Source organism: Polyodon spathula, chromosome 24 (assembly GCF_017654505.1).
Source record: "Polyodon spathula isolate WHYD16114869_AA chromosome 24, ASM1765450v1, whole genome shotgun sequence".
In the NCBI taxonomy this organism is placed as follows: Eukaryota; Metazoa; Chordata; class Actinopteri; order Acipenseriformes; family Polyodontidae; genus Polyodon; species Polyodon spathula.
Window position 1 is genome coordinate 19,369,604 of NC_054557.1, and position 25,308 is coordinate 19,394,911.

Below are 25,308 nucleotides of genomic sequence, written 5' to 3' on the forward strand. Positions count from 1 at the left end.
ACGCAACACACACTAAACACTGCGCTCCCTATCCATACACACGCACGACACACACACACACACACACACACACACACACACGCGACTTAGGCACTTGTGTGCGTGACTGTGTTGTGTGTATGTGGTGACCCGAGAGTGGATGCGCACACACACACACACACACTGACACCCACACACACACACACACACTGCGCTCCCTATCCATACACACGCACTGACACACACACACACACTAAACACTGCGCTCCCTATCCATACACACGCACTGACACACACACACACACTACACTGCACACACACACACACACACACTGACACACACCTACACACACTGCGCTCCCTATCCATACACACGCACTGACACACACACACACACTAAACACTGCGCTCCCTATCCATACACACGCACTGACACACACACACACACACACACACACTAAACACTGCGCTCCCTATCCATACACACGCACTGACACACACACACACACTAAACACTGCGCTCCCTATCCATACACACGCACTGACACACACACACACACACACAAACAAACACACGCGAGGGATAGGACTTGTGTGAACAGCACATGGGGTGTGTGTGTGTGGTGATTTGTGACACGCGAGGGATAGGTATGTAGTTGTGAAACACACACTCAGACACACTGACACACACACACACACTAAACGCTGTTCTGTGTGACGCGAGGGATAGCCATACACACGCACTCTGACACACACACACACACAAACACTGTGATTCGTGAAGGATAGGCACTCTGACACACACACACACACACACACACACAGACACACACACACACAAACACACACCCATACACACACACACACACACACACACTGACACACACACATGATGGGACACGAACAGACATAGGTATGTGTGTGTGTGTGCCTGTGTGTACTTGTGTGACTGTGACGCCCTATCAGGTTGTGTACGTGGTGTGTGTGTTGTGTGCTGTTGTGGGGATAAGCTGTTGTGTGTGTGATGTGTGTGTGTATGTGGACGTGTGTATGTGATAGATTGTGTCAACACTGAGGGATAGGGTATGTGTTTTGGTGCACTGTGTGTGTCCCACATGTGGACAGAGGGATAGGTGTGTTGTGGGTGAGACTGTGTATGGGTGGGTGGTGTGTTGGTGTGATTCACACACACACCCTATCCACACACACACAACACACACACACACACTAAACACTGTGCTCCCTATCCATACACACACACACAAACTGACACACACATACACACACAGTGACACACACACACACACACACACATTGGCACACACACACACACACACACACACACACACACACACACACACTGCTCTCTCTCCTCTTTTTGCATATAAATGTTGAAAGAAGCCTAATTCCATGGCAGACGTTTTAAACAGAAGCCGTTCTCAGTGTCTTCAATAAAAGACTTCTGCGCTTGTCATTGAATCCAGTAAGATATTTTTTGCATTTGTTACTCACTAGCAATATTATTAATATTATTATCAGTATTATTATTTATTTATTTTTCTGTTAATAGTGGTGGCAGTTTCTTTCTGTCTTCCTTCTTTTCTTTCACTCCTTCCTTCTTCTCAGTCTCTTGAGAAACACAATTCAAAAATAATACCCCCCCTCCCCCCCATATAGAGGTTGCCATGGCTGCAATAGTTGGACACTGCAATCTCTCAGCGACCTTATGAAAATAAAAAAGGGAGGTCAGGAGAAATGGTGTAACTCCATCACTGACCAGCCGCACTGTCTGATTGGTGGACGGTATTGTTGTCAGGGCAACAGTATCGAGAGGTCTTGCCTTGTAGAGCGGTGGATAGTGGGGAGATACACATTTATAATATACAGCGCTAGACCCTGATATTGATGAGATCCAGCCCTCTGAAATGTGTTTATAATATACAGCACTAGACCCTGATATTGATGAGATCCAGCCCTCTGAAATGTGTTTATAATATACAGCACTAGACCCTGATATTGATGAGATCCAGCCCTCTGAAATGTCTTTATAATATACAGCACTAGACCCTGATATTGATGAGATCCAGCCCTCTGAAATGTCTTTATAATATACAGCACTAGACCCTGATATTGATGAGATCCAGCCCTCTGAAATGTGTTTATAATATACAGCACTAGACCCTGATATTGATGAGATCCAGCCCTCTGAAATGTCTTTATAATATACAGCACTAGACCCTGATATTGATGAGATCCAGCCCTCTGAAATGTCTTTATAATATACAGCACTAGACCCTGATATTGATGAGATCCAGCCCTCTGAAATGTCTTTATATATACAGCACTAGACCCTGATATTTATTGTGTTGTGACATTTTACAGGGCAATAACAAACTATGACCCTGATATTGATGCAGACAAAAGTCTTTATAAATGCATCTGTATGTCCTCGTGTATGTGTTGTGAACATTTAAGCCGTAGAGCGACTGTCTGTCTGTGTGTGTGTGGGTGTGTGTGTGTGTGTGTGTCTCTCTGTCTGTCTCACCCTCTCACTGTTCTTCGAGTCTGACATGAGTCTCCCTCCTACTCCACCCGCCGAAAAAAATATCCTACGAGCATCTCATCAAATATAGATTACAAAGAAGATGATGATTCTGAGATAGATGTGGCGGGGTGAGACAACTGAAGAACTGAGGATTGTAGTTTCTCTCTCATTCTATGAGAACACCTTGAAGGAATTGCAGCCTTATTATGTAGTCTTCTTCTTCTTCTTCTTCTTCTTACTTCTTCATGTAGTCAGCTCTTCTTCTTTAGAAGCAGAATAAGATAGGATAATAACTACTACGTTTATTATAATAATAATCATAGATATAATAATGTAAATAAAATCTACCAAGCCGACAGATGGACGGTGCTTCAATAACTAAATAAATAATTACTCATAAAGATGAAAGAAGAAGTTCGTGGGTCTGCAGATCAGATAGGACGTGTGCTTTAACCTTCTTCTAGTTAGAGAACCATTTCAACTATTCTGATTAGAGACACCAGGAGCTGCACCCAGTTTGGTGAAGCCTGAGCTTGTGTCTTCTCTGTTTCCTACACCTTTTAACACGTGCAACACAAACCGAGTAAAAGATGTTTTAAACAAAAAAACAGCACACCAACGTCAGGACACCACTGTCGCGTGAGGCCAAAATAAAAGTGTTTTATTTGTTGTTTGGTTTGATTTGGTCCGCGAAACACAGACACTAACAAACAACCGACGAAACAGACAAACACGATGAGTGAAATCAATTTACTTTCTTGCCTTCTCTTGATTTTAATTCCCTCCTCTCCACACCCATGAAGCTCATCAGGTGTGGGTTCTCCACTCACCGAAAACACAACCCTGAGTGAGTGAAAACATGCAGCTTTTACGCAGCTGTACTGAGACTCGATTGCTAATCAATCATTCAATTGGAGTCTCGGTACAACTGCACGTGAATTAATAAAGTGCAATTCCCCGTGCTCACATATTATTACATTTTACTTGCACGTGAAGTGCTGTGCAATCCTCGTGCCTAAATACACATATACATTTTAAACACTCGTGTTACACAGACCCGTGTACCAATGACTATACAACAACATTAACACACTACACGTAACATACAATACAAGTGAATAGCCCAGGGGCGGGGCACTTTGCCACACTGCACAACACATGGTTAATAGATCTACAGTAATTTCACATGGTTATATACTGACACGCTTATACAATACTGATATGCTTTACGAAATGGTCTGCAATGCTTCCCTATGCTTTACCAGACCTCTCTCTGTTTTACAATGCTTCCCTATGCTTTACCAGACCTCTCTGTGCTTTACAATGCTTCCCTATGCTTTACCAGACCTCTCTGTGCTTTACAATGCTTCCCTATGCTTTACCATACCTCTATGTGCTTTACAATGCTTCCCTATGCTTTACCAGACCTCTCTGTGCTTTACAATGCTTCCCTATGCTTTACCAGACCTCTCTGTGCTTTACAATGCTTCCCTATGCTTTACCAGACCTCTCTGTGCTTTACAATGCTTCCCTATGCTTTACCAGACCTCTCTGTGCTTTACAATGCTTCCCTATGCTTTATCATACCTCTCTGTGCTTTACAATGCTTCCCTATGCTTTGCTTTAAACTGTGATTTGTTATTACGCCTCGCTTCACTCTGACTCTGGGAAGCTTTGATAATGGCAGGGCTGGGTTTTTGTTCAGCCGCTTCGTTTAATCTGTGTCGGCGCGTGCTGGGGTCCTGTGCACAGCGTGGTCCCAAGCAGCACACCATTGTCGGATTTCCTTTGTTCTGTGGGCTTTCTCTGTGTGTGTGTGTGTGTGTGTGTGTGTGTGTGTGTGTGTGTGTGTGTGTGTGTGTGTGTGTGTGTGTCCAGTCTCAGACACAAAGCATTCAGGAGAGGAGAGCAGAGGAGAGGAGCGCAGTCAAGGACACAAGTGGGGCAAGGCTGCCCTCTCCTGGACCTTACCTGGTATTGCAAGCCAGGTACATGCTAACAGCCGTATCAGTGAGCTCTGTAGGACTCATTAAAAGCAAAAAAAGTAAATTGTTTCCGTGTGCGTACCAGAGTGTTTGTGTGTGTCTGTACTGTGTGTGTATTGTGTGTGTGTGTGTGTGTGTGTTTCAGTGTGAAAGATCTATTTTTAGATGTGCTGTGAAAAAAATGCAGTGTTTCCTGTAATGTCTCTGGCAGGGCAGCCCCTGCTCACTGCGCAATTATTTCAGGAGGTTCGGGGTTATTTAGGGAAGCAGAAAGAGAGAGAGAGAGAGAGAGAGAGAGAGAGAGAGAGAGAGAGAGAGAGAGAGAAAGAAGGAAATAATCATCTGCTTTAGTCTAGTCTAACATTAATCAACTGCACCACCTAGCCCCCCAGATTAGAACCATATCCCCCCAGAGGAAGGTGGAAGGCTGGTCTAATAAATTAAAATGAACCCGCTAGCGCCACCTAGCCCCCCAGATTGGAACCCAGGCCTCCAGAGGAAGATGGAAGGCTGGTAATTTAATCCAGTCCCTCACATGCTTGTTATGGGGCATTGTTAAATATATATCTTGGAGTGATCACATTAAAAATCACAGCGTTTGAAGATTTTAAACTAGCTCTTTTGAGTGCGGGTGATAGGGAGTTCTCCAATCTAATGCACGGATTAAAAAAACATGGAGTGCTCTGTGGCCCGAGGCATTGCAGAGTGCAGCTACAAAAAGGAGGGGAAAAAAAGAAAGGATTTGTTTTCTGTCTGTTAGCCACGCATACTGAGTCTTACAAGAGAACTCCATTCCCTAATCTGCTATACAATTAGAGGTACGCTCTGTAGACTAGTCTGTTTTGAATTGGCTGGCTCTCAGATCCCCAGTACAGCACTGAGTTCTCTGCACTAGACTGTATTGAATTAGATGGCTCTCAGATCCCCAGTACAGCACTAGTTCTCTACTGTATTGAATTAGCTGCTCTCAGATCCCCAGTACAGCACTGAGTTCTCTACACTAGACTGTATTGAATTAGCTGGCTCTCAGATCCCCAGTACAGCACTGAGTTCTCTATTGTATTGAATTAGCTGCTCTCAGATCCCCAGTACAGCACTGAGTTCTCTGCACTAGACTGTATTGAATTAGATGGCTCTCAGATCCCCAGTACAGCACTGAGTTCTCTATAGACTGTATTGAATTAGCTGCTCTCAGATCCCCAGTACAGCACTGAGTTCTCTACACTAGACTGTATTGAATTAGCTGCTCTCAGATCCCCAGTACAGCACTGAGTTCTCTATACTAGACTGTATTGAATTAGCTGCTCTCAGATCCCCAGTACAGCACTGAGTTCTCTACACTAGACTGTATTGAATTAGCTGCTCTCAGATCCCCAGTACAGCACTGAGTTCTCTACACTAGACTGTATTGAATTAGCTGCTCTCAGATCCCCAGTACAGCACTGAGTTCTCTACACTAGACTGTATTGAATTAGCTGCTCTCAGATCCCCAGTACAGCACTGAGTTCTCTACACTAGACTGTATTGAATTAGCTGCTCTCAGATCCCCAGTACAGCACTGAGTTCTCTACACTAGACTGTATTGAATTAGCTGCTCTCAGATCCCCAGTACAGCACTGAGTTCTCTATACTAGACTGTATTGAATTATCTGCTCTCAGATCCCCAGTACAGCACTGAGTTCTCTACACTAGACTGTATTGAATTAGCTGCTCTCAGATCCCCAGTACAGCACTGAGTTCTCTATACTAGACTGTATTGAATTAGCTGCTCTCAGATCCCCAGTACAGCACTGAGTTCTCTATACTACTGTATTGAATTAGCTGCTCTCAGATCCCCAGTACAGCACTGAGTTCTCTATACTAGACTGTATTGAATTAGCTGCTCTCAGATCCCCAGTACAGCACTGAGTTCTCTATACTAGACTGTATTGAATTAGCTGCTCTCAGATCCCCAGTACAGCACTGAGTTCTCTATACTAGACTGTATTGAATTAGCTGCTAGATTACAGACTGAGTTAGACTGTATTGAATTAGCTCAGATCCCCAGTACAGCACTGAGTTCTCTACACTAGACTGTATTGAATTAGCTGCTCTCAGATCCCCAGTACAGCACTGAGTTCTCTATACTAGACTGTATTGAATTAGCTGCTCTCAGATCCCCAGTACAGCACTGAGTTCTCTATACTAGACTGTATTGAATTAGCTGCTCTCAGATCCCCAGTACAGCACTGAGTTCTCTATAGACTGTATTGAATTAGCTGCTCTCAGATCCCCAGTACAGCACTGAGTTCTCTATAGACTGTATTGAATTAGCTGCTCTCAGATCCCCAGTACAGCACTGAGTTCTCTACACTAGACTGTATTGAATTAGCTGCTCTCAGATCCCCAGTACAGCACTGAGTTCTCTACACTAGACTGTATTGAATTAGCTGCTCTCAGATCCCCAGTACAGCACTGAGTTCTCTGCACTAGACTGTATTGAATTAGCTGCTCTCAGATCCCCAGTACAGCACTGAGTTCTCTATACTAGACTGTATTGAATTAGCTGCTCTCAGATCCCCAGTACAGCACTGAGTTCTCTATAGACTGTATTGAATTAGCTGCTCTCAGATCCCCAGTACAGCACTGAGTTCTCTACACTAGACTGTATTGAATTAGCTGCTCTCAGATCCCCAGTACAGCACTGAGTTCTCTACACTAGACTGTATTGAATTAGCTGCTCTCAGATCCCCAGTACAGCACTGAGTTCTCTATAGACTGTATTGAATTAGCTGCTCTCAGATCCCCAGTACAGCACTGAGTTCTCTATAGACTGTATTGAATTAGCTGGCTGCATGCCTCAATTAGCAAGTTTGTTTTATTACTTGGCAGGTGTAACTGATACGAGCAGTTCAATAAGCTGGCTAAAAAATAAAAACAATATATTTTTTTCTGTGTTTCTGTTCTGAAGCCTGTACTGGAGCGAGGGAGTGAGTGAAAGATTCCTGTGGGGGCCATGCACTTCTCCACTGAGGTTAGCTTTCCTTCCCTCCGTCTTTCTCTCCTCCGTCCCCCTCCCTCTCCCTCTCTCTCTCTCTCTCGGTCTGTCGGTCACATCCGCCTCTAGAGAGGGGGAGTGGAGAAGTGAAGGTGGGCGGAGAGAGGGAGGGAGGAGGGTGGAGAGAGAGAGAGGGGAGAAAGTGATTAGCTGTATCCCTCAGAGGCTGCTATAAAGTAGCAGTGTGAAGTCTTGAGCCTGAGAAACAGACAGGGAGACAGAGACAGAATGATGGTTCACTCAAACCTGTGGATCCCAGGTAGGTAAAACGCTTTCAAATCTTCACTTACAGATTAATCAAAAAATCAATCAACCTGAACATGGATCCATTATTTTTGTATTTATCTAAATATTAACTCCCCCCCACCCATTGTGCTTATATAGACACCATGTTGGGTAGCTGCTGTAGTTCTGTACAGGGTTTTATATCAGTGTTATACAGTGCGGTCCTGCCAGCATTGCCCTGTGTACAGCACAGCACAGCGAGGCTCTGCCCAGCACACAGCAGGCAATGCCAGCGCACTGGATCAGCACTTTATATAGACACCATGTTGGGTAGCTGCTGTAGTTCTGTACAGGGTTTTATATCAGTGTTATACAGTGCGGTCCTGCCAGCATTGCCCTGTGTACAGCACAGCACAGCGAGGCTCTGCCCAGCACACAGCAGGCAATGCCAGCGCACTAGATCACACTTTATATAGACACCATGTTGGGTAGCTGCTGTAGTTCTGTACAGGGTTTTATATCAGTGTTATACAGTGTGGTCCTGCCAGCATTGCCCTGTGTACAGCACAGCACAGCACAGCGAGGCTCTGCCCAGCACACAGCAGGCAATGCCAGCGCACTAGATCAGCTTTATATAGACACCATGTTGGGTAGCTGCTGTAGTTCTGTACAGGGTTTTATATCAGTGTTATACAGTGCGGTCCTGCCAGCATTGCCCTGTGTACAGCACAGCACAGCGAGGCTCTGCCCAGCACACAGCAGGCAATGCCAGCGCACTAGATCAGCACTTTATATAGACACCATGTTGGGTAGCTGCTGTAGTTCTGTACAGGGTTTTATATCAGTGTTATACAGTGCGGTCCTGCCAGCATTGCCCTGTGTACAGCACAGCACAGCGAGGCTCTGCCCAGCACACAGCAGGCAATGCCAGCGCACTAGATCAGCACTTTATATAGACACCATGTTGGGTAGCTGCTGTAGTTCTGTACAGGGTTTTATATCAGTGTTATACAGTGCGGTCCTGCCAGCATTGCCCTGTGTACAGCACAGCACAGCGAGGCTCTGCCCAGCACACAGCAGGCAATGCCAGCGCACTGGATCAGCACTTTATATAGACACCATGTTGGGTAGCTGCTGTAGTTCTGTACAGGGTTTTATATCAGTGTTATACAGTGCGGTCCTGCCAGCATTGCCCTGTGTACAGCACAGCACAGCGAGGCTCTGCCCAGCACACAGCAGGCAATGCCAGCGCACTAGATCAACACTTTATATAGACACCATGTTGGGTAGCTGCTGTAGTTCTGTACAGGGTTTTATATCAGTGTTATACAGTGCGGTCCTGCCAGCATTGCTCTGTGTACAGCACAGCACAGCGAGGCTCTGCCCAGCACACAGCAGGCAATGCCAGCGCACAGGAAGACACTATAAAAGCCAGTAGTGATGCAGCAGCCATGCTTGTAAAGTTGTACTGTATGCTGTGGTTGGAGTGCTGAGGTGTTAAACTCAGAGAGCAGGGTCTGTGAGAGGAGACAGCAGTCTCTGTAACCACTGCAACCCTGCACCCTAACCACATCATTTATTATAATTCTTTTCAATTAGCTACATATTGTTTTATTATTTTACACAAATGCAGTTTTATTATTATTATTATTATTATTATTATTATTATTATTATTATAATAATAAAAAGTCTAGTGTATTAACATGAACCCGCTATCGCCACCTAGCGCCCCAGATTGGAGTCCAGGCTCCAGAGGGTGGTGGAAGGCTGTTGATTAGCTCTTTAGTTGTAAGCTGTGTTGCAGCACACTGCCTGTGTGGCTCATGTTGCTGCAGATTGCAGGGGAAGTGAGATATCAGGTTCATAGCTGGCTAGTGGTGTGTGTAGCTGGGAGCGTTGAGCTGTAAAGATCAGTTAGTCAGGCAGGCACAGGAGCATGCTGCCTGCCGGCTCACCAACACGAATTACTGCTCCTCTCCCCGCTCTCTCTCTCTCTCTCTTTCTCTCTCTCTGTCTCGCTCTCCTCTCTCTCCCCTCTCTCTCTTTCTCTCTCCTCTCATTTTCTTTCTTTCTTTCCTCATTTCTGTCTTTCTCACCTTTATAGAGACACCATGTTGGGTAGCCGCTGTAATCCTATACAGTATTTATAGTGTAATGTGCAAGTGTGTGTGTGTGCGTGTTAGTGAGTATGTGAGCGTGTGTTTCACACCAGGGGGGTATTTTTATCTTGAATTGTCAGTAAATGAGCGGTTTGTCTTCTCCCTCCAGACAGAGGGAAATCTTAAGAGGAAATGAAACCGGCAGCTCAGATATTTTAAAACTAGCAAACTTACAGTCCTCTGCAAAAGAACAAGACACACGAATTCCAGTTAAACCTGACTGTCTCTCCCACTGATAGAAGAGCTCTGCTGCCACCTACTGGACACTCAAACAACGACACTGCCTCTCAATTCAAGCGTGCTGCTGTGTGCTGAATCTGCTGTGATTAAAGCATGGAGGAGTTTCTGTTCTTCTCGCTGTGGCAGGTGTGAATACCCCCCACCCTGTGGTAAACTGGGTTACTGCTAGAGACTCAGCTATCAATGACAACAGGCCTGGGTGTGAAATGAACTGGCAGAAAATAAAAGCCGCAATTTATTTTCTGTTTAAATTTTCACTAATGTCTGATCTTATCAAAATAAGTGTATGTATAAATAAATTGTAATTTCTTTAGAATATATGTTAGACCCTGTTGTTGATGCGATACAGCCCTCAGGGCAACAGTATTGAGAGGTCTTGTCTTGTAGAGTGGTGGATAGTGGGGAGATACACATTTATAATATACAGCACTAGACCCTGATATTGATGAGATCCAGCCCTCTGAAATGTCTTTATAATATACAGCACTAGACCCTGATATTGATGAGATCCAGCCCTCTGAAATGTCTTTATAATATACAGCACTAGACCCTGATATTGAGGAGATCCAGCCCTCTGAAATGTCTTTATAATATACAGCACTAGACCCTGATATTGATGAGATCCAGCCCTCTGAAATGTCTTTATAATATACAGCACTAGACCCTGATATTGATGAGATCCAGCCCTCTGAAATGTCTTTATAATATACAGCACTAGACCCTGATATTGATGAGATCCAGCCCTCTGAAATGTCTTTATAATATACAGCACTAGACCCTGATATTGATGAGATCCAGCCCTCTGAAATGTCTTTATAATATACAGCACTAGACCCTGATATTGATGAGATCCAGCCCTCTGAAATGTCTTTATAATATACAGCACTAGACCCTGATATTGATGAGATCCAGCCCTCTGAAATGTCTTTATAATATACAGCACTAGACCCTGATATTGATGAGATCCAGCCCTCTGAAATGTCTTTATAATATACAGCACTAGATCCTGATAGTGATGAGATCCAGCCCTCTGAAATGTCTTTATAATATACAGCACTAGACCCTGATATTGATGAGATCCAGCCCTCTGAAATGTCTTTATAATATACAGCACTAGACCCTGATATTGATGAGATCCAGCCCTCTGAAATGTCTTTATAATATACAGCACTAGACCCTGATATTGATGAGACACAGCCCTCTGAACTGTCTTTATAATATATAGCAGACGCTGATATTCATGTCTTCTAAGAAACGAATACCATGGGATTATGGTTATTTTAAAGGTTTGAGAAGATTGTAGTCTTAGGTATTAGCAAGTCTAAATGCAGCAAGTTTAAATTAAATTTTGTTGGAACCTGAGGAGATGATTCTAATTTCAGGTTCATGCCCTTATAAAAATTCACCAGGGTAAACGCACAGTCATTCTGCAGCTCTCCCATTATAATGTGCAATTACCATAGATTGACAAGAGCTTTTTAAAATATGCTTTACCTTACCTCTCTGTGCTTTACAATGCTTCCCTATGCTTTACCAGACCTCTCTGTGCTTTACAATGCTTCCCTATGCTTTACCAGACCTCTCTGTGCTTTACAATGCTTCCCTATGCTTTACCAGACCTCTCTGTGCTTTACAATGCTTCCCTACGCTTTACCAGACCTGTCTGTGCTTTACAATGCTTCCCTATGCTTTACCTTACTTCTCTGTGCTTTACAATGCTTCCCTATGCTTTACCAGACCTCTCTGTGCTTTACAATGCTTCCCTACGCTTTACCAGACCTGTCTGTGCTTTACATTGCTTCCTTATGCTTTATCATACCTCTCTGTGCTTTACAATGTTTGCATATTCACATAATACATCTCTCTGTCTCATAACTTTTCAGCTTTGAGATGCAGAGTTAGTCTGTGGCCCAAAAAGATAAGCAAATGAGAGATTGGGTTTGCATTTAAAAATACTCAGTAAAATAAAAATCCCAAAAAACTGCTTATTTCCTTTTCAATAAAACCAAAACATGACTTGCTGATAATTATATCTGACACCTGCAACTCTCTCTCTCTCTCTCTCTCTCTCTCTCTCTCTCTCTCTCTCTCTCTCTCTCTCTCTCTGTCTCGTTGTTTTCCTCTCTTGTTTTTCCGCTGGGGGCTGCTCTGGCAATTTTTAATGGTTCAAACAGGAAGTGAGGTTAAACAGGAAGGCTGTTGAGCGGGCGACAGCGGGCGGATGGGGGAGGGGGGGGGGCAGTGATGTCATCATGAGTCACCCGGCCACAAAGGAGAGCGTCACCAAACCAGGGCAGGATTGAGGTTCTGAGACTGAACTGCTCCCTCTCTTCCCCGCTCCCGAGAGAATGGGTGCTCCCTCCAGCCCAGGGCAGGATTGAGGCTCGGAGACTGAACTGCTCCCTCTCTCCCCGCCCCAGAGAGAAAGGGTGCTCCCTCCAGCCCAGCCCAGGGCAGGATTGAGGCTCGGAGACTGAACTGTTCCCTCTCTCCCCGCCCCCGAGAGAAAGGGCTCTCCCTCCAGCCCAGGGCAGGATTGAGGCATGGAGCCTGGACTGCTCAAGGCAGTGGTGTAGAGCGTGACAGGCAGACAGACTTGACAAACGGCAGACAGACACAAGCAGCGTGTAAGGATCCACTTTTTGAATGACGACCCTAAAAAAGGGTCTGTCGGTCTGTCAGTGTGCCTGTCTATCTGTTGCCTGTCTGTCTGTCTGTTTGTCTGTGTCTCTGTCTCTCTCTGTATGTCTGTCCCGCTCCACTCCACTGTCGCTGGCTTGCCCTGCCGGAGCCTCCTGGCTATAAATAGGGATAGGGATGGATTTGACTGGCGCTGAACAGATCAGGGTTCAGAACTGGGGGCGGCACCCAAGAATAGCTCCTTGACTAAAACTGAAAACTCTCTCTGAGTGAGTTTCAGCAATGAAGAAAAAGAGGGGAAATACGCAGCGTGTGTTATTGACAGTATCGGGAGCTGCTTCTGCTGTCATTAAACCAGAGTTCAGCAGGAGTTTAAACCAGGGCTGGACATGCTGTAAGGCTCCTATTGCACAGCACTTTCACCCTTTCCAGGTTTTACTACGAGCTTGATCAGCCACGGTGTGTAGGTAGCACGCTCAGGTGTGTTGTATTAATCTCATTGTGAAACCAGGAATGGAGCAAAGCGCTCTGCAGTGGGAGTCTTATTTCTATCACTGTATGTAAACACAGTCACACTTGTGCACTAGACCAGCCTTTCCCCTTCCTCTCGGGGCCTGGGTTCCAGTCTGGGGGCTAGGTGGTGCTAGCGGGTTCATGTTAATGCACTAGACCAGCCTTCCACCTTCCTCTGGAGGCAAAGTATGTTAATGTTGAAACATTCATGTGTCCAGATTAAAGTATTTAAGTGAAAGGACAGTAGTTTTAAGCACTTAAAAAAAAGTTTAATGTTTAAAAAAAAGCCCAGAGCTTGCAACTGTATGAGTGTGAGTGACTCATTGAAAATATGCAAATCAGCCAGCAGGAAAATTCAGCAAGTTTTCATTATCGGCCTTTAGTGAGCGTGAGTGTGAGTGTGAGTGTGTGAGAGTGAAATGCTCGCACTCCTCCATACAGCACGAGAACAAACAGGACCTTGGCGAGAGAACTCTGCTGCTGTGTACAGCTTGGAATTATAACTTTATTTTAATGTATTTCTTTTTTTTATTTTTTATTAATGATGCTCACCCCTCGTGGATTCACATGAGAGAGGGAGAGAGAGAGAGACAGAGAGAGAGAGAGTTCCCAAAGTCACAGTTTTGTTTTATTTGAATCGTTGATGTGCTCAGAGGGCTGTGCTCTTGGGGTTTGTGCCTCGTATCCGCAGGGTTCTCTTTAGAAGGTGAGGAAAGGACCGATGTCCACAGATTTACTGACAGGTAACAAAATATAACACAGATTTGATGTGGTTGTATTTTTTTATTACAATGAAAAAACTGCATTATAAAGTTGCCAATCTGCTTGTTGCATGCTTAATTTATATATATATATATATATATATATATTTCTCACCTTTCTCCAATCTGGAGGGCTAGGTGGTGCACTGGGTTCATGTTAATGCACTAGACCAGCTTTTCACCTGGGCAAGAAGCTTCAATCTGGTAGCTCTTTTCAATCTTGTTTTGTAACACTGTGATTTTCTCTTTATCAATCAGTTCTATGCAAGAACTGTTTTCTTTCTGTGATTTCTTTGCAACCTTTGGCATCCAGACTCACTTGGATATAGATGTCATGCTGCTTGCTGTTTTGAAATTCATATATTCATATATATATATATCTATATATATATATATATATATATATATATATATATATATATATATATATATATATATATATATATATATATATATATATTAATGAGCAGTTCTTATTAATATCCTCTAGGAGAAATATCCGTTTTTTTGTGGCTAAAACACCTACTCTTTTTTTTTTTCTTTTCGCGCCATTTTGGCAAAACTCCTCAACAATTGTTTATTTCAGCAAATTTTTGGCAAAACTCAAAAAAACTGCTAATTCAAAAGTATTCATACCCTGACAAAGAAAATAAAATGAATAGCTAGTTGAGGCGCCTTTAGCAATAATAACCTCTTTTAAACGATTAGGATATTTTTCAATGAGCTTTTTAGTGATTTGTGATCATTCTTCAACCCTACATTTTTCCATTTCATTCAGATTCCGAGGACCCCTCTTTTGCACAACTTTCTTCAATTCAAACCAAAGATTCTCATTTAGATCGGCCCTTTGACGAGGCCGTTCCAGAACCTTGATTTTATTCTTCTTTAACTATTCTGAAGTAGATTTTGTTGTGTGCTTTAGATCGTTGTCATGTTGGAACATCAAGTTGCGATTTAAATGAAGTTTTGTAGCGGAGGGTTTCAGATGATTAGCCAATATCTTTTGGTATACTGTGGAATCCATTTTACCATGTATTGGAACTAATTTTCCTGTGCCATTAGAGGAGAAACAGCCCCATAGAAGGATATTACCACCTCCATGCTTGACAGTAGGTCTGGTGTTCTTTTCTTTGTACGCCTCACCAGACTTTCTCCAAACATAACGAGTATCAGCGCGACCAAATAGCTCGATTTTTGTTTCATCACTCCACAAAACCTTTGACCAGAACCCATATCCATCATTCAAATGCGTTTTGCAAACTTTAAGCGACTGTCCTTGTGACGTTTTTCTACGAGTGGCTTTTTCCTTGGCCTGCGACCATTGAGACCTTCACCATGCAATACTGGACCTGAGACTGAAATGGAAACCCCAGTCCCACCTGCAGCCAGTTCACTTTGAATATCTTTGACAGTCAATCTTGGATTGTTATTAACCTTCCTCGCAATTCTTCTACTTGTTCTTGGTGAAAGAACCTTCTTTCTTCTCGACTGAGAGAGCGTTGTGACAGTACCATGAGTCTCGTACTTCTTGATAATAGAAACAATAGTTGGGATACTCAAATGCTTGGAAATCTTCTTGTATCCTTCTCCAGCTCTATGACAATAAATATTTTTCTGCCCATAGTCTTCAGATTGCTCTTTACTTTTTCCCCATATATACTTATTGGTAATGACTGAAATCATCCTATGCCTAACCCTTTTATTCTCTCCAGCATTTTCTAGTTCTTTCTAGAATTAGGTTCTGTATTATCATATTGAAATTTCTAGCACGTTGTAGACAATACTATCATAGCATCAAAGGGTGTGAATACTTTTGAATTAAAATTTTTTTGAGTTTTGCAAAAAAAATTGCTGAAGTTAATAATTGTAGACATCCATTTCTAACTTTTTTTTCCCCCTCACCGACAAAAACAAAACTTTTGCTACAAAAGTTTTTTCCTAAAATGCTTTGTTTTCGAGACATTTCTGAAAATTGTAAATTTCCATTGGGGTATGTAAAATTTTGACTACAACACTGTGTGTCGACAATGTGACTAATATAATATATATATATATATATATATATATATATATATATATATATATAGTAAGATAGCAGGGAGGGGGTTAAACTTCCTCCCTGCTAAAAACATGTGAGAATGCACGTTTTGGTGAATGGGCTAAGGGTTATGTAATAGATCCACACCACTCACACAGTTCGTTGCCCCTTTAAAAGTAGACCCAGGACACGGAAATTGATTTTTTTTAGCGCTTGCATGCACTTTTAATAAACACGAATCAAAATAAAACAAAACAGAAACAAAACCTAACTCCATTTTGGAGCTCTGACTATACGCCAATAGATCCCTGATTAACCCACAGGACGGCTAAGCCGTTTACCTGTTACACAACACAATAATTCCACACAGCCCTACCCATTGACTGCTGGGAAGCAGACCACACCATCTGCCTCTCTACACTCAGCAGCCTTGCGCAGGCTGGCTGCCTCTCTTAAATACCTTGCACCTGGCTCTAATTTACAATTACCACCAGGTGCAGGGGATAACTAAGCAATAAAACAATTAAAACCCTTAGCCCATTCACCAAAACGTGCATTCTCACATGTTTTTAGCAGGGAGGAATTTTAATCCCCTCCCTGCTATCTTACTCTCTCTCTATATATATATATATATATAAAATTTGAAAAAAGTGAAGAATTGATATGAGGACTTTTCTGACTGCAAGTCCTTCTTCAGCTGGATGTTAAAAGCAGTGCTGTAAAGAAGCTGCTGTCCTAACCAAGCTGTCTTTAAAAGAAGGATGAGGGTGCATGTTCTTTTTGCGTTCTTTTTGCTTCCTGGCTGCATTTGTCCCACAGCAGCGATTTGGCACACACGTTGTGATATCTTCTGCAGTGTGGTGATTTGTGTTGGAGTGTCTGGTCACGGGAGAGGTAGAGCGATTCATTCTTGTACCTGGTAGATGTTCCATGTAGCAATCAGCTAAACGGCGTTGTGTTTCTCAGATGTACAGTTTGCTACACTTCAGACAACCAGTGCCGCGTGCTACTCCTTCACTGCGGCAAGTAAAAGTCTCACAAATAGCAAAAGAAGATTTTGCCCCTTTGATTACTGTGCTGTTGTGGATGTTTTTACAAGCAGCAACAGCACAAACTGTTGCAAGGAAATAAGCCTTTAAGATTGTCACAACTGGGTCTCATGTTACTACGGACTAAAAACTGTCTTAGATGTTTGTCTCTTGTAGACAGCAATGGTGGATTATTGATATAGGAGCTGTAGAGGGATCTTGTAGGAGAATACTAACATTTCACACACACACACACACACACACACATACACACATACACAGTGCCTATAGAAAGTCTACACCCCCTTGAACTTTTTTCATATTTTCTTGTGTCCGTGCCTCAGAGTTTCATGCATTTAAATGATAATTTTTTTCGACTTATCTACACACCATACTCCACACTGTTAAGGGGGAAAAAAAGTTTTTATTGAGAAAAAAAGTTTTTATTGAGAAAAAAACTGCCTTGGTGGAAGCACCTTTGGCAGTAATTACAGCTGTGAGTCTGTTGGGATAGGTCTCTACCAACTTTGCGCACCTAGATTTGGAATATTTGACCATTCTTCTTTACAAAACTGTTCAAGCTCTGTCAAGTTCCTTAGAGAGTGTTGATGGACAGCAATCTTCAAGTTATGCCACAAATTTTCAATTGGATTTAGGTCGGAGCTCTGACTGGGCCACTCAAGGACATTTACCTTTTTGTTCCTTAGCCACTCCAGTGTAGCTTTGGCTGTGTGCTTTGGGTCGTTGTCATGCTGAAAGGTGAACTTCTGTCCCAGTTTCAGCTTTCTTGCAGAGGGCAGCAGGCTCTCCTCAAGGACGTCTCTGTACTTTGCTCCATTCATTTCCCTTCTATCCTGACAAGTGCCCCAGTCCCTGCTGATGAGAAACATCCCCATAACATGATGATACCAACACCATGCTTCACAGTAGTGATGGTGTTCTTTGGGTGATGCGGTGTGTTGGGTTTGCACCAAACATAACACTTTGTATTTAGGCCAAAATGTTCCATGTTAGTTTTGTCAGACCCCAAAACGTTTTGCCACGTGGCTACAGAATCTCCTGAGTGTTTTTTTGCATACTTCAAACAGGATTCAAGGTGGGCTTTCTTGAGTAAAATACAGGTCAGATTTGTGGAGTGCTTGGGATATTGTTGTCACCTGCACACTTTGACCAGTCTTCGCCATAAAAGTCTGTAGCTCTTGCAAAGTTGTCATTGGCCTCTTGGTAGCCTCTCTGATCAGTCTCCTTCTTGCTTGGTCATCCAATTTGGAGGGACGGCCTGATCTGGGCAGGGTCTTGGTGGTGCCATACATCTTCCACATCTTAATAATCGTCTTGACCGTGCTCCAAGGGATATTCAAGGCCTTTGATATTTTTTTATACCCTTCTCCTGATCTGTGCCTTTCAACAACTTTGTCCCGGAGTTCTTTTGAAAGCTCCTCGGTGCTCATGGTTGAGTCTTTGCTTTGAAATGCACTACCCAGCAGAGGGAACCTGCAGGAACTGCTGAATTTATCCTGAAATCATGTGACTGACTACAGTTTAACACAGATGGAGGCCACTTAACTTAGTGTATGATTGGTTACACCTGAGCTAATTTAGGATTGCTATTACAAGGGGTGGTGGACACTTATCCAACCAAGCTATTTCAATTTGTATTTTTAATTAATTTTCTACAAATTTCTAGAATATTTTTTTCACTTGGAAGTTGTGGGGTAGAATGTGTAGATAAATTTATATATATATATATATATATATATATATATAATATATATATATATATATATATATATATATATATATATATATAAATGCATTTTAATTCCAGGCTATAAGACAACAAAAGGTGAACATTTTGAAAGGGGGTGTAGACTTTCTATAGGCACTGTATATATTTATAGACAGCTGTGCATGATTACGATTTAGACATAATTTTAAAAATATATACGTATGAATATAATTTAGATTTTTTATTTAACATCATGTAATCAAAGAAACTACAAAATGATATGGCAAACGTCTACCGGAAGCCATAATAGTAGTACAGCAGTATTTCACAATTCAAATAAAAAATAAATCTGTAAATTAGATTCATTAAAACGGTTCCATAAACCATGTCAATTAAAAAAAAAAAAAACTTTTTAAATAACATTTTTTAATAATCCTCTGGTCTAAATGTGTTACAAGAATTTCCATGTAGGGTCACACTGGTAAAGCTACTGTATAAAAACACACACACACACGCACACACACCCTTATCATCTCCATATGACCACACTTTAAACTTTGCAGAATTTTTGCAGCAGCGAGGCTCAAAAAGTTGCAGCTTGCTCCTGAACTGGGTGTGGCAGCCCAGCCTGGCCGTTAAGAGGTTAATCTGTTTTGATTTATGGGGCCGCTACACGCACCCATACGCACCCACACACACACACATGCAGGAAACAGCCATTCCGCCTCTATAGAGATCATTCGATGCCATGAACATTTCTATCAGAGTTTTAACAGTTAACATCTTAAACTAGACAGCTCTCAGTCAACGCTGACAAGAACTTTATATAGACACCATGTTGGGTAGCTGCTGTAGTTCTGTACAGGGTTTTATATCAGTGTTATACAGTGCGGTCCTGCCAGCATTGCCCTGTGTACAGCACAGCACAGCGAGGCTCTGCCCAGCACACAGCAGGCAATGCCAGCGCACTGGATCAGCACTTTATATAGACACCATGTTGGGTAGCTGCTGTAGTTCTGTACAGGGTTTTATATCAGTGTTATACAGTGCGGTCCTGCCAGCATTGCCCTGTGTACAGCACAGCTCAGTAACAGTGCTTTGTGTTTTATTCTGTGCTCTTTCAGAAGTAAGAATGTCGATGCCAGTGGACATTGAGAAGTTGGGATCCGATGCCTCACAGCGAGAGAGCATGGGTAGGAATAATCATGGCTTATTCAGTGGGCTCTATCAAGACTCTTTGAAAAGATCTCCACAGTAAAAGCATGTCAGGTTGTAATAATAAAGCACAGAGAGGTATGGTAAAGCATAGGGAAGCAGTGTAAAGCACAGAGAGGTCTAGTAAAGCACAGGGAAGCATTGTAAAGCACAGAGAGGTCTGGTAAAGCATAGGGAAGCATTGTAAAGCACAGAGAGGTCTGGTAAAGCATAGGGAAGCATTGTAAAGCACAGAGAGGTCTGGTAAAGCATAGGGAAGCATTGTAAAGCACAGAGAGGTCTGGTAAAGCATAGGGAAGCATTGTAAAGCACAGAGAGGTCTGGTAAAGCATAGGGAAGCATTGTAAAGCACAGAGAGGTATGGTAAAGCATAGGGAAGCATTGTAAAGCACAGAGATGTATGGTAAAGCATAGGGAAGCATTTTAAATAAGAAAACAATGGTAAACTGTGTTAAATGCACAGTGCAGCGACAGAATAAGCATGGGGGGGGAAAGTGCAACCATGCTGTGGGAAGATTATAATAGTTTTTTTTTTTTTGCAATCATTCTGTGTGTAGTGTAGATTAATATATACAGCGGACCCTATCTCTGATATCACTAACACGTCCAGCTGACCTTCTATACAAATAGACCTAGAGACTCTCTGATATCACTAACACGTCCAGATATGTTCTATACAAAATATAACCTGTGTGTATTATATAATATACTATATATATATATATATATATATATATATATATATATATATATATATATATAATATATATATTATATATATTAACAATTGTTTAATAAACAAATGTAAACCAGGTACTTTGGCACGACCTTATTACAATGCATTTGTGTTACTTAATGTATGGAAGCGAAATAACAAAAGGTATATGAAGTACCCTTTTATTTTTTGTTTTTGCTTCTTCTTTTACATTTTTTCGCTGTAAAAGCTTTTGACTGTACTTTATGATGCATGACGAAGCTTCCGGTAGACTTTTGCGATATAATTTTGTAGTTTATTTGATTACATGATGTTGAATATAATATCAAAATTATGTTGAAATCGATTATTATTATTATTATTATTATTATTATTATTATTATTATTATTATTCCTATAATCATGAGTTAGGATTTTAATAATTATTGACGGTTTTGCCCAACGGGTATCGACACAAACACAGACAGATAGATAGAGAAATCTATCTATCTATATATATATATTTTCATTCTGTGGTCTGTGTCAGAGTATTGCTCTAGTTTGATGATTTCAGCAGCATTCTCTTGAAAGCAGCGTCTCCTCGCTGATAAGATCGCTGCCGGGTTTCGACTCACCTGTTTCGGTCTCTCTGAATCACAATTCTCTCTGAACCTCATTATTTCCGACGGTATTAAACCAAGTTAAGCTTGTCTTTGGCACAGAAGTGCTTCTCGTTACTTTCCATGCAGATTGTATTCCAGCCTCACTCCTCCATCCCTCCCGCACTCCTCGCCGACACAGCGCGTCACATATCACAATATCGTTAATGTCATGATCTTCATCTTTAGTAGAAGTCGCAGTAGTAGCAGGGATGAGTATATTGTATTACAGCGACTCAATGCACTGTCACTGAGAACGGACCTGGGTGTGATATTAATTTGTCGTTCAGCAGACGCTTTTATCCAAAGCGACTCACAAAGCCTAATGGGAGTGAACTATGAATCATCAACAACTGCTGCTGCTACTGCAGAGTCTCTTCCAATAGGACCTTGCATTTTACATCTCCTATATTATACTGCAGTGTAACGTAACAGGGTATAGTAATCAATGTAAGGTGTTGCAATATAATACACTATATTACGGGTTTAGTTTGTAAACAAAAAAAGTAGCTGATCTTATACACCAAAATGTCCAGACCTTACCGTGAGTCACCATGAAGCAGCAGTCATTACCACTCCGCTATTACACAGCTGTGGATGGCTTGCAGTGTAACACTGTATCTGAGCTCAGGGGCTGCTCTTAGTCCCAGTTGCATGCTGTACCCCAGAGGTGTCAAACTCACCTCCTGGCCTCAGCCTGTTTTATAGGTTGTGTACCTTGAATCAAGTGCATTTTTTTTTAAATCATCAAACTGTAAAAGACCTTGAAAAAATATTCGGTATGTCAAAACCTCCAACTTTTAAAAAGTCAAAACCCCTCTCAACTTCTCCTCCAGAATCTCAGCTTCCAAGCTAGTTGTGATATGACTGTGAAAGATTGTGAGAAAAACAACACAATGTCACAGGGGTTCTCTAAACTTTTAAAAAAGTCCCCAGGATGTGAGAGAAACAGATAAACAAAGTCAATCTGAAGAGGAAGAAGAGGAAGAAGAAGACAACATTAGCTCTGCCTCATTTCCACTGCTGCCTATCCCCTGATAGAGCTGTGTTGAGACTGGATGAGGTGCAGCTGGCTGTGTTTCCACTGTCTGTCCCTGGTGGAGCTGTGCTGAGTCTGGATGAGGTGCAGCTGGCTGTGTTTCCACTGCCTGTCCCTGGTGGAGCTGTGCTGAGTCTGGATGAGGTGCAGCTGGCTGTGTTTCCACTGCCTGTCCCTGGTGGAGCTGTGCTGAGTCTGGATGAGGTGCAGCTGGCTGTGTTTCCACTGCCTGTCCCTGGTGGAGCTGTGCTGAGTCTGGATGAGGTGCAGCTGGCTGTGTTTCTACTGCCTGTCCCTGGTGGAGCTGTGCTGAGTCTGGATGAGGTGCAGCTGGCTGTGTTTCTACTGCCTGTCCCTGGTAGTATCCAGGGAGATGAGACTGGAACGCAGACACCTCGCCCAGACTGGCCAGCTCTGCTCTACCCGGGGAGATGAGACTGCAACGCAGACACCTTGCCCAGACTGGCCAGCTCCGCTTTACCCGGGGAGATGAGACTGGAACGCAGACACCTCGCCCAGACCAACCAGCTCCGCACTACCCAGGTAGAGGCTGTGGAGACGAGGCATTAGAGACAACAGCTGTTCTATTTCAGCAAGAAGGAAGTGGGTTGTTAACAAAGACCATAAGGTGTGAAACTTTAAAATGAACTTTTTAATAATCTCTCTCTCTCTCTCTCTCTCTCTCTCTCTCTCTCTCTCTCTCTCTCTCTCTCTCTCTCTCTCAGATACAGAGAGGAATGATCCAGACCCTAATCATCAGGTGAGTTATCATTAAAAACTCCCGGGAAAGTCTATATAAGGCTCCAGATTAAAGCACAGTGAAAGCATGAGCAAGCATTGTAGAGAAGAGTGAGGCGGTATGGAAAGCATGTTAAAAAACAAGGCAAACCAGGTATGGTAAACTGTTATAAGGGGATTCACAGTAGTTTCAGGTTAGCACTGGGATTGTAGTTTGGGTGTGTTTAACTTTCTTTCTTTCTTTCTTTCTTTCTTTCTTTCTTTCTTTCTTTCTTTCTTTCTTTCTTTTTGTCTTTCTTTGTTTTCTCAGGTGCAGTCTATGAAAGCCAGCCCTTTCTCACTGTCCCCCACACTCTCCAGCACTAAGGTAAGAGACACTCCTCTTTAGCCAGCCTGTCAGCTGGATGAAAACTGGACCAGTGCTATTGAAGACCTCCACTGGGTTAGAAATGAAGGCTGCACATTATCTGCTAAGAAACTGGCTCACAGCACTTAGAATAACTTTTCTCAAGGTTTAAAAAAAATGCAAGAGAAATGTAGAGGTGGACGGATTTGAAGAGAGACATACCTGCCAAAGTCTGATCCTCCCGATAGCTGGGCTGAATAATGTGAATACCAAGATTCATCACATTTGGAGAAGCGATTGTCCTTACCATTAAATAATAAGCAGAGGCCCTGTATGTGTCCCCCTCCCCCTCTCTATCTCTCTCTCCTGTCCCCCTCTCTCTCTCTTCCCCCCTCTCTCTGTCCCTCTCTCTCTCTCTCTCTCCCCCTCTCTCTCTCCCCCCTCCCCCCCCCTCTCTCTCTCTCTATAGGGGCTCTCTCTCCCCCCTCTCGCTCTTTCAAGGACTCTCTTTAGAGAGAAGACTTCTCTTCCCCCTCGGGAGGGGAGAGAGAGAAAGGACAGGGGAGAGCGACAGGGGGAGAGAGAGGAGGGGGGGGGAGAGAGACCCCCTCTCTCTGCCCCCCCATCTTTCCTTCCCCTCCTCTCTCTCTGTCCCTCTCTTTCCTTCCCCTCTCTCTCTTTCTGTCCCTCTCTTTCCTTCCCCTCTCTCTCTTTGTCCCTCTCTTTCCTTCCCCTCTCTCTCTTTCTGTCCCTCTCTCTCCTCCCCCTCTCTCTCTCTGTCCCCCCACTCTCTCTACTCCCCCCTCTTGCTCTCTCTCTCTCTCTCTCTCACTCTCTGTGGTTGTTAACCCCGTGTTGGCTGTGAGCGGCCGGGCGGAGTGAGTCAGTGTGAGAGCCGGGGGGAAGCCCCTCCACCGAGAGAGGAGAAAAACAGGAAGAGAGAGACAGAGAGAGAGAAATACAGAGAGCTGAGCGAGCCATACTTCTTCTGGCTTGCACACAGGACAGAGCGCTTTCTTCTCCAGAGCTTAGGAGAAACTGCAGGTCTTTCTGGGAGAGAGGAGAGAGAGAGGGGGAGATGGGAGAAGAGAGAGAGAAAGATGAAGTTTGTAGTATCTTGCCTCAGGTCCAGAGACACACCGCAGACGTGCCCAACTGGAGAAGGAGAGGGAGAGAGGGGATGGAGTGAGAGCTCCTGAACTGGGTGTGGCAGCCTGGTCGTTAAGGGGTTAATCTGTTTTGATTTAGGAGCCTCTACATGGACCCACACACACATGCATAAGCACACCCACTCACACACACACACAGGGTGACAACACACCCAAACACGCACACACACCCACCACACACGCACACACACACACACACAAGCACACCCACTCACACACACACACAGACACACACACGCAACACGCACACACACACACACACACACACCCACACACACACACACACACACACACACACACACACACAAACACACACACACAACACAAGCACACACACTCACACACACACACTCACACACACACACACACACACACACACACAAGCACACACTGACACACACACACACATGCACTGACAAACACACACACGTACAATGAGAGTCAATGAGAAGTATATAAATATAGGAACGCAAACATCTGTATATGTGTGTGTGTGTGTGTGTGTGTGTGTGTGTGTGTGTGTGTGTGTGTGTGTGTGTATCAGTGTGTGTGTGCAGCGAGAGGAGGA

At 43.3% G+C, this 25,308-nt stretch overlaps 1 protein-coding gene across 1 annotated transcript in view; it reads left to right on the forward strand.

The window, feature by feature from the left end:
• The window catches only part of pou2f2a (POU class 2 homeobox 2a), a 64,234-nt gene that overhangs the window by 27,945 nt on the left and 10,981 nt on the right, over positions 1–25,308 (forward strand). The window contains exons 2-3 of the mRNA XM_041225714.1: positions 23,213–23,247; positions 23,536–23,592. Of these exons, the coding sequence (XP_041081648.1) occupies positions 23,213–23,247; positions 23,536–23,592 (92 nt within the window). The remainder of the gene's footprint in view (positions 1–23,212; positions 23,248–23,535; positions 23,593–25,308) is intronic.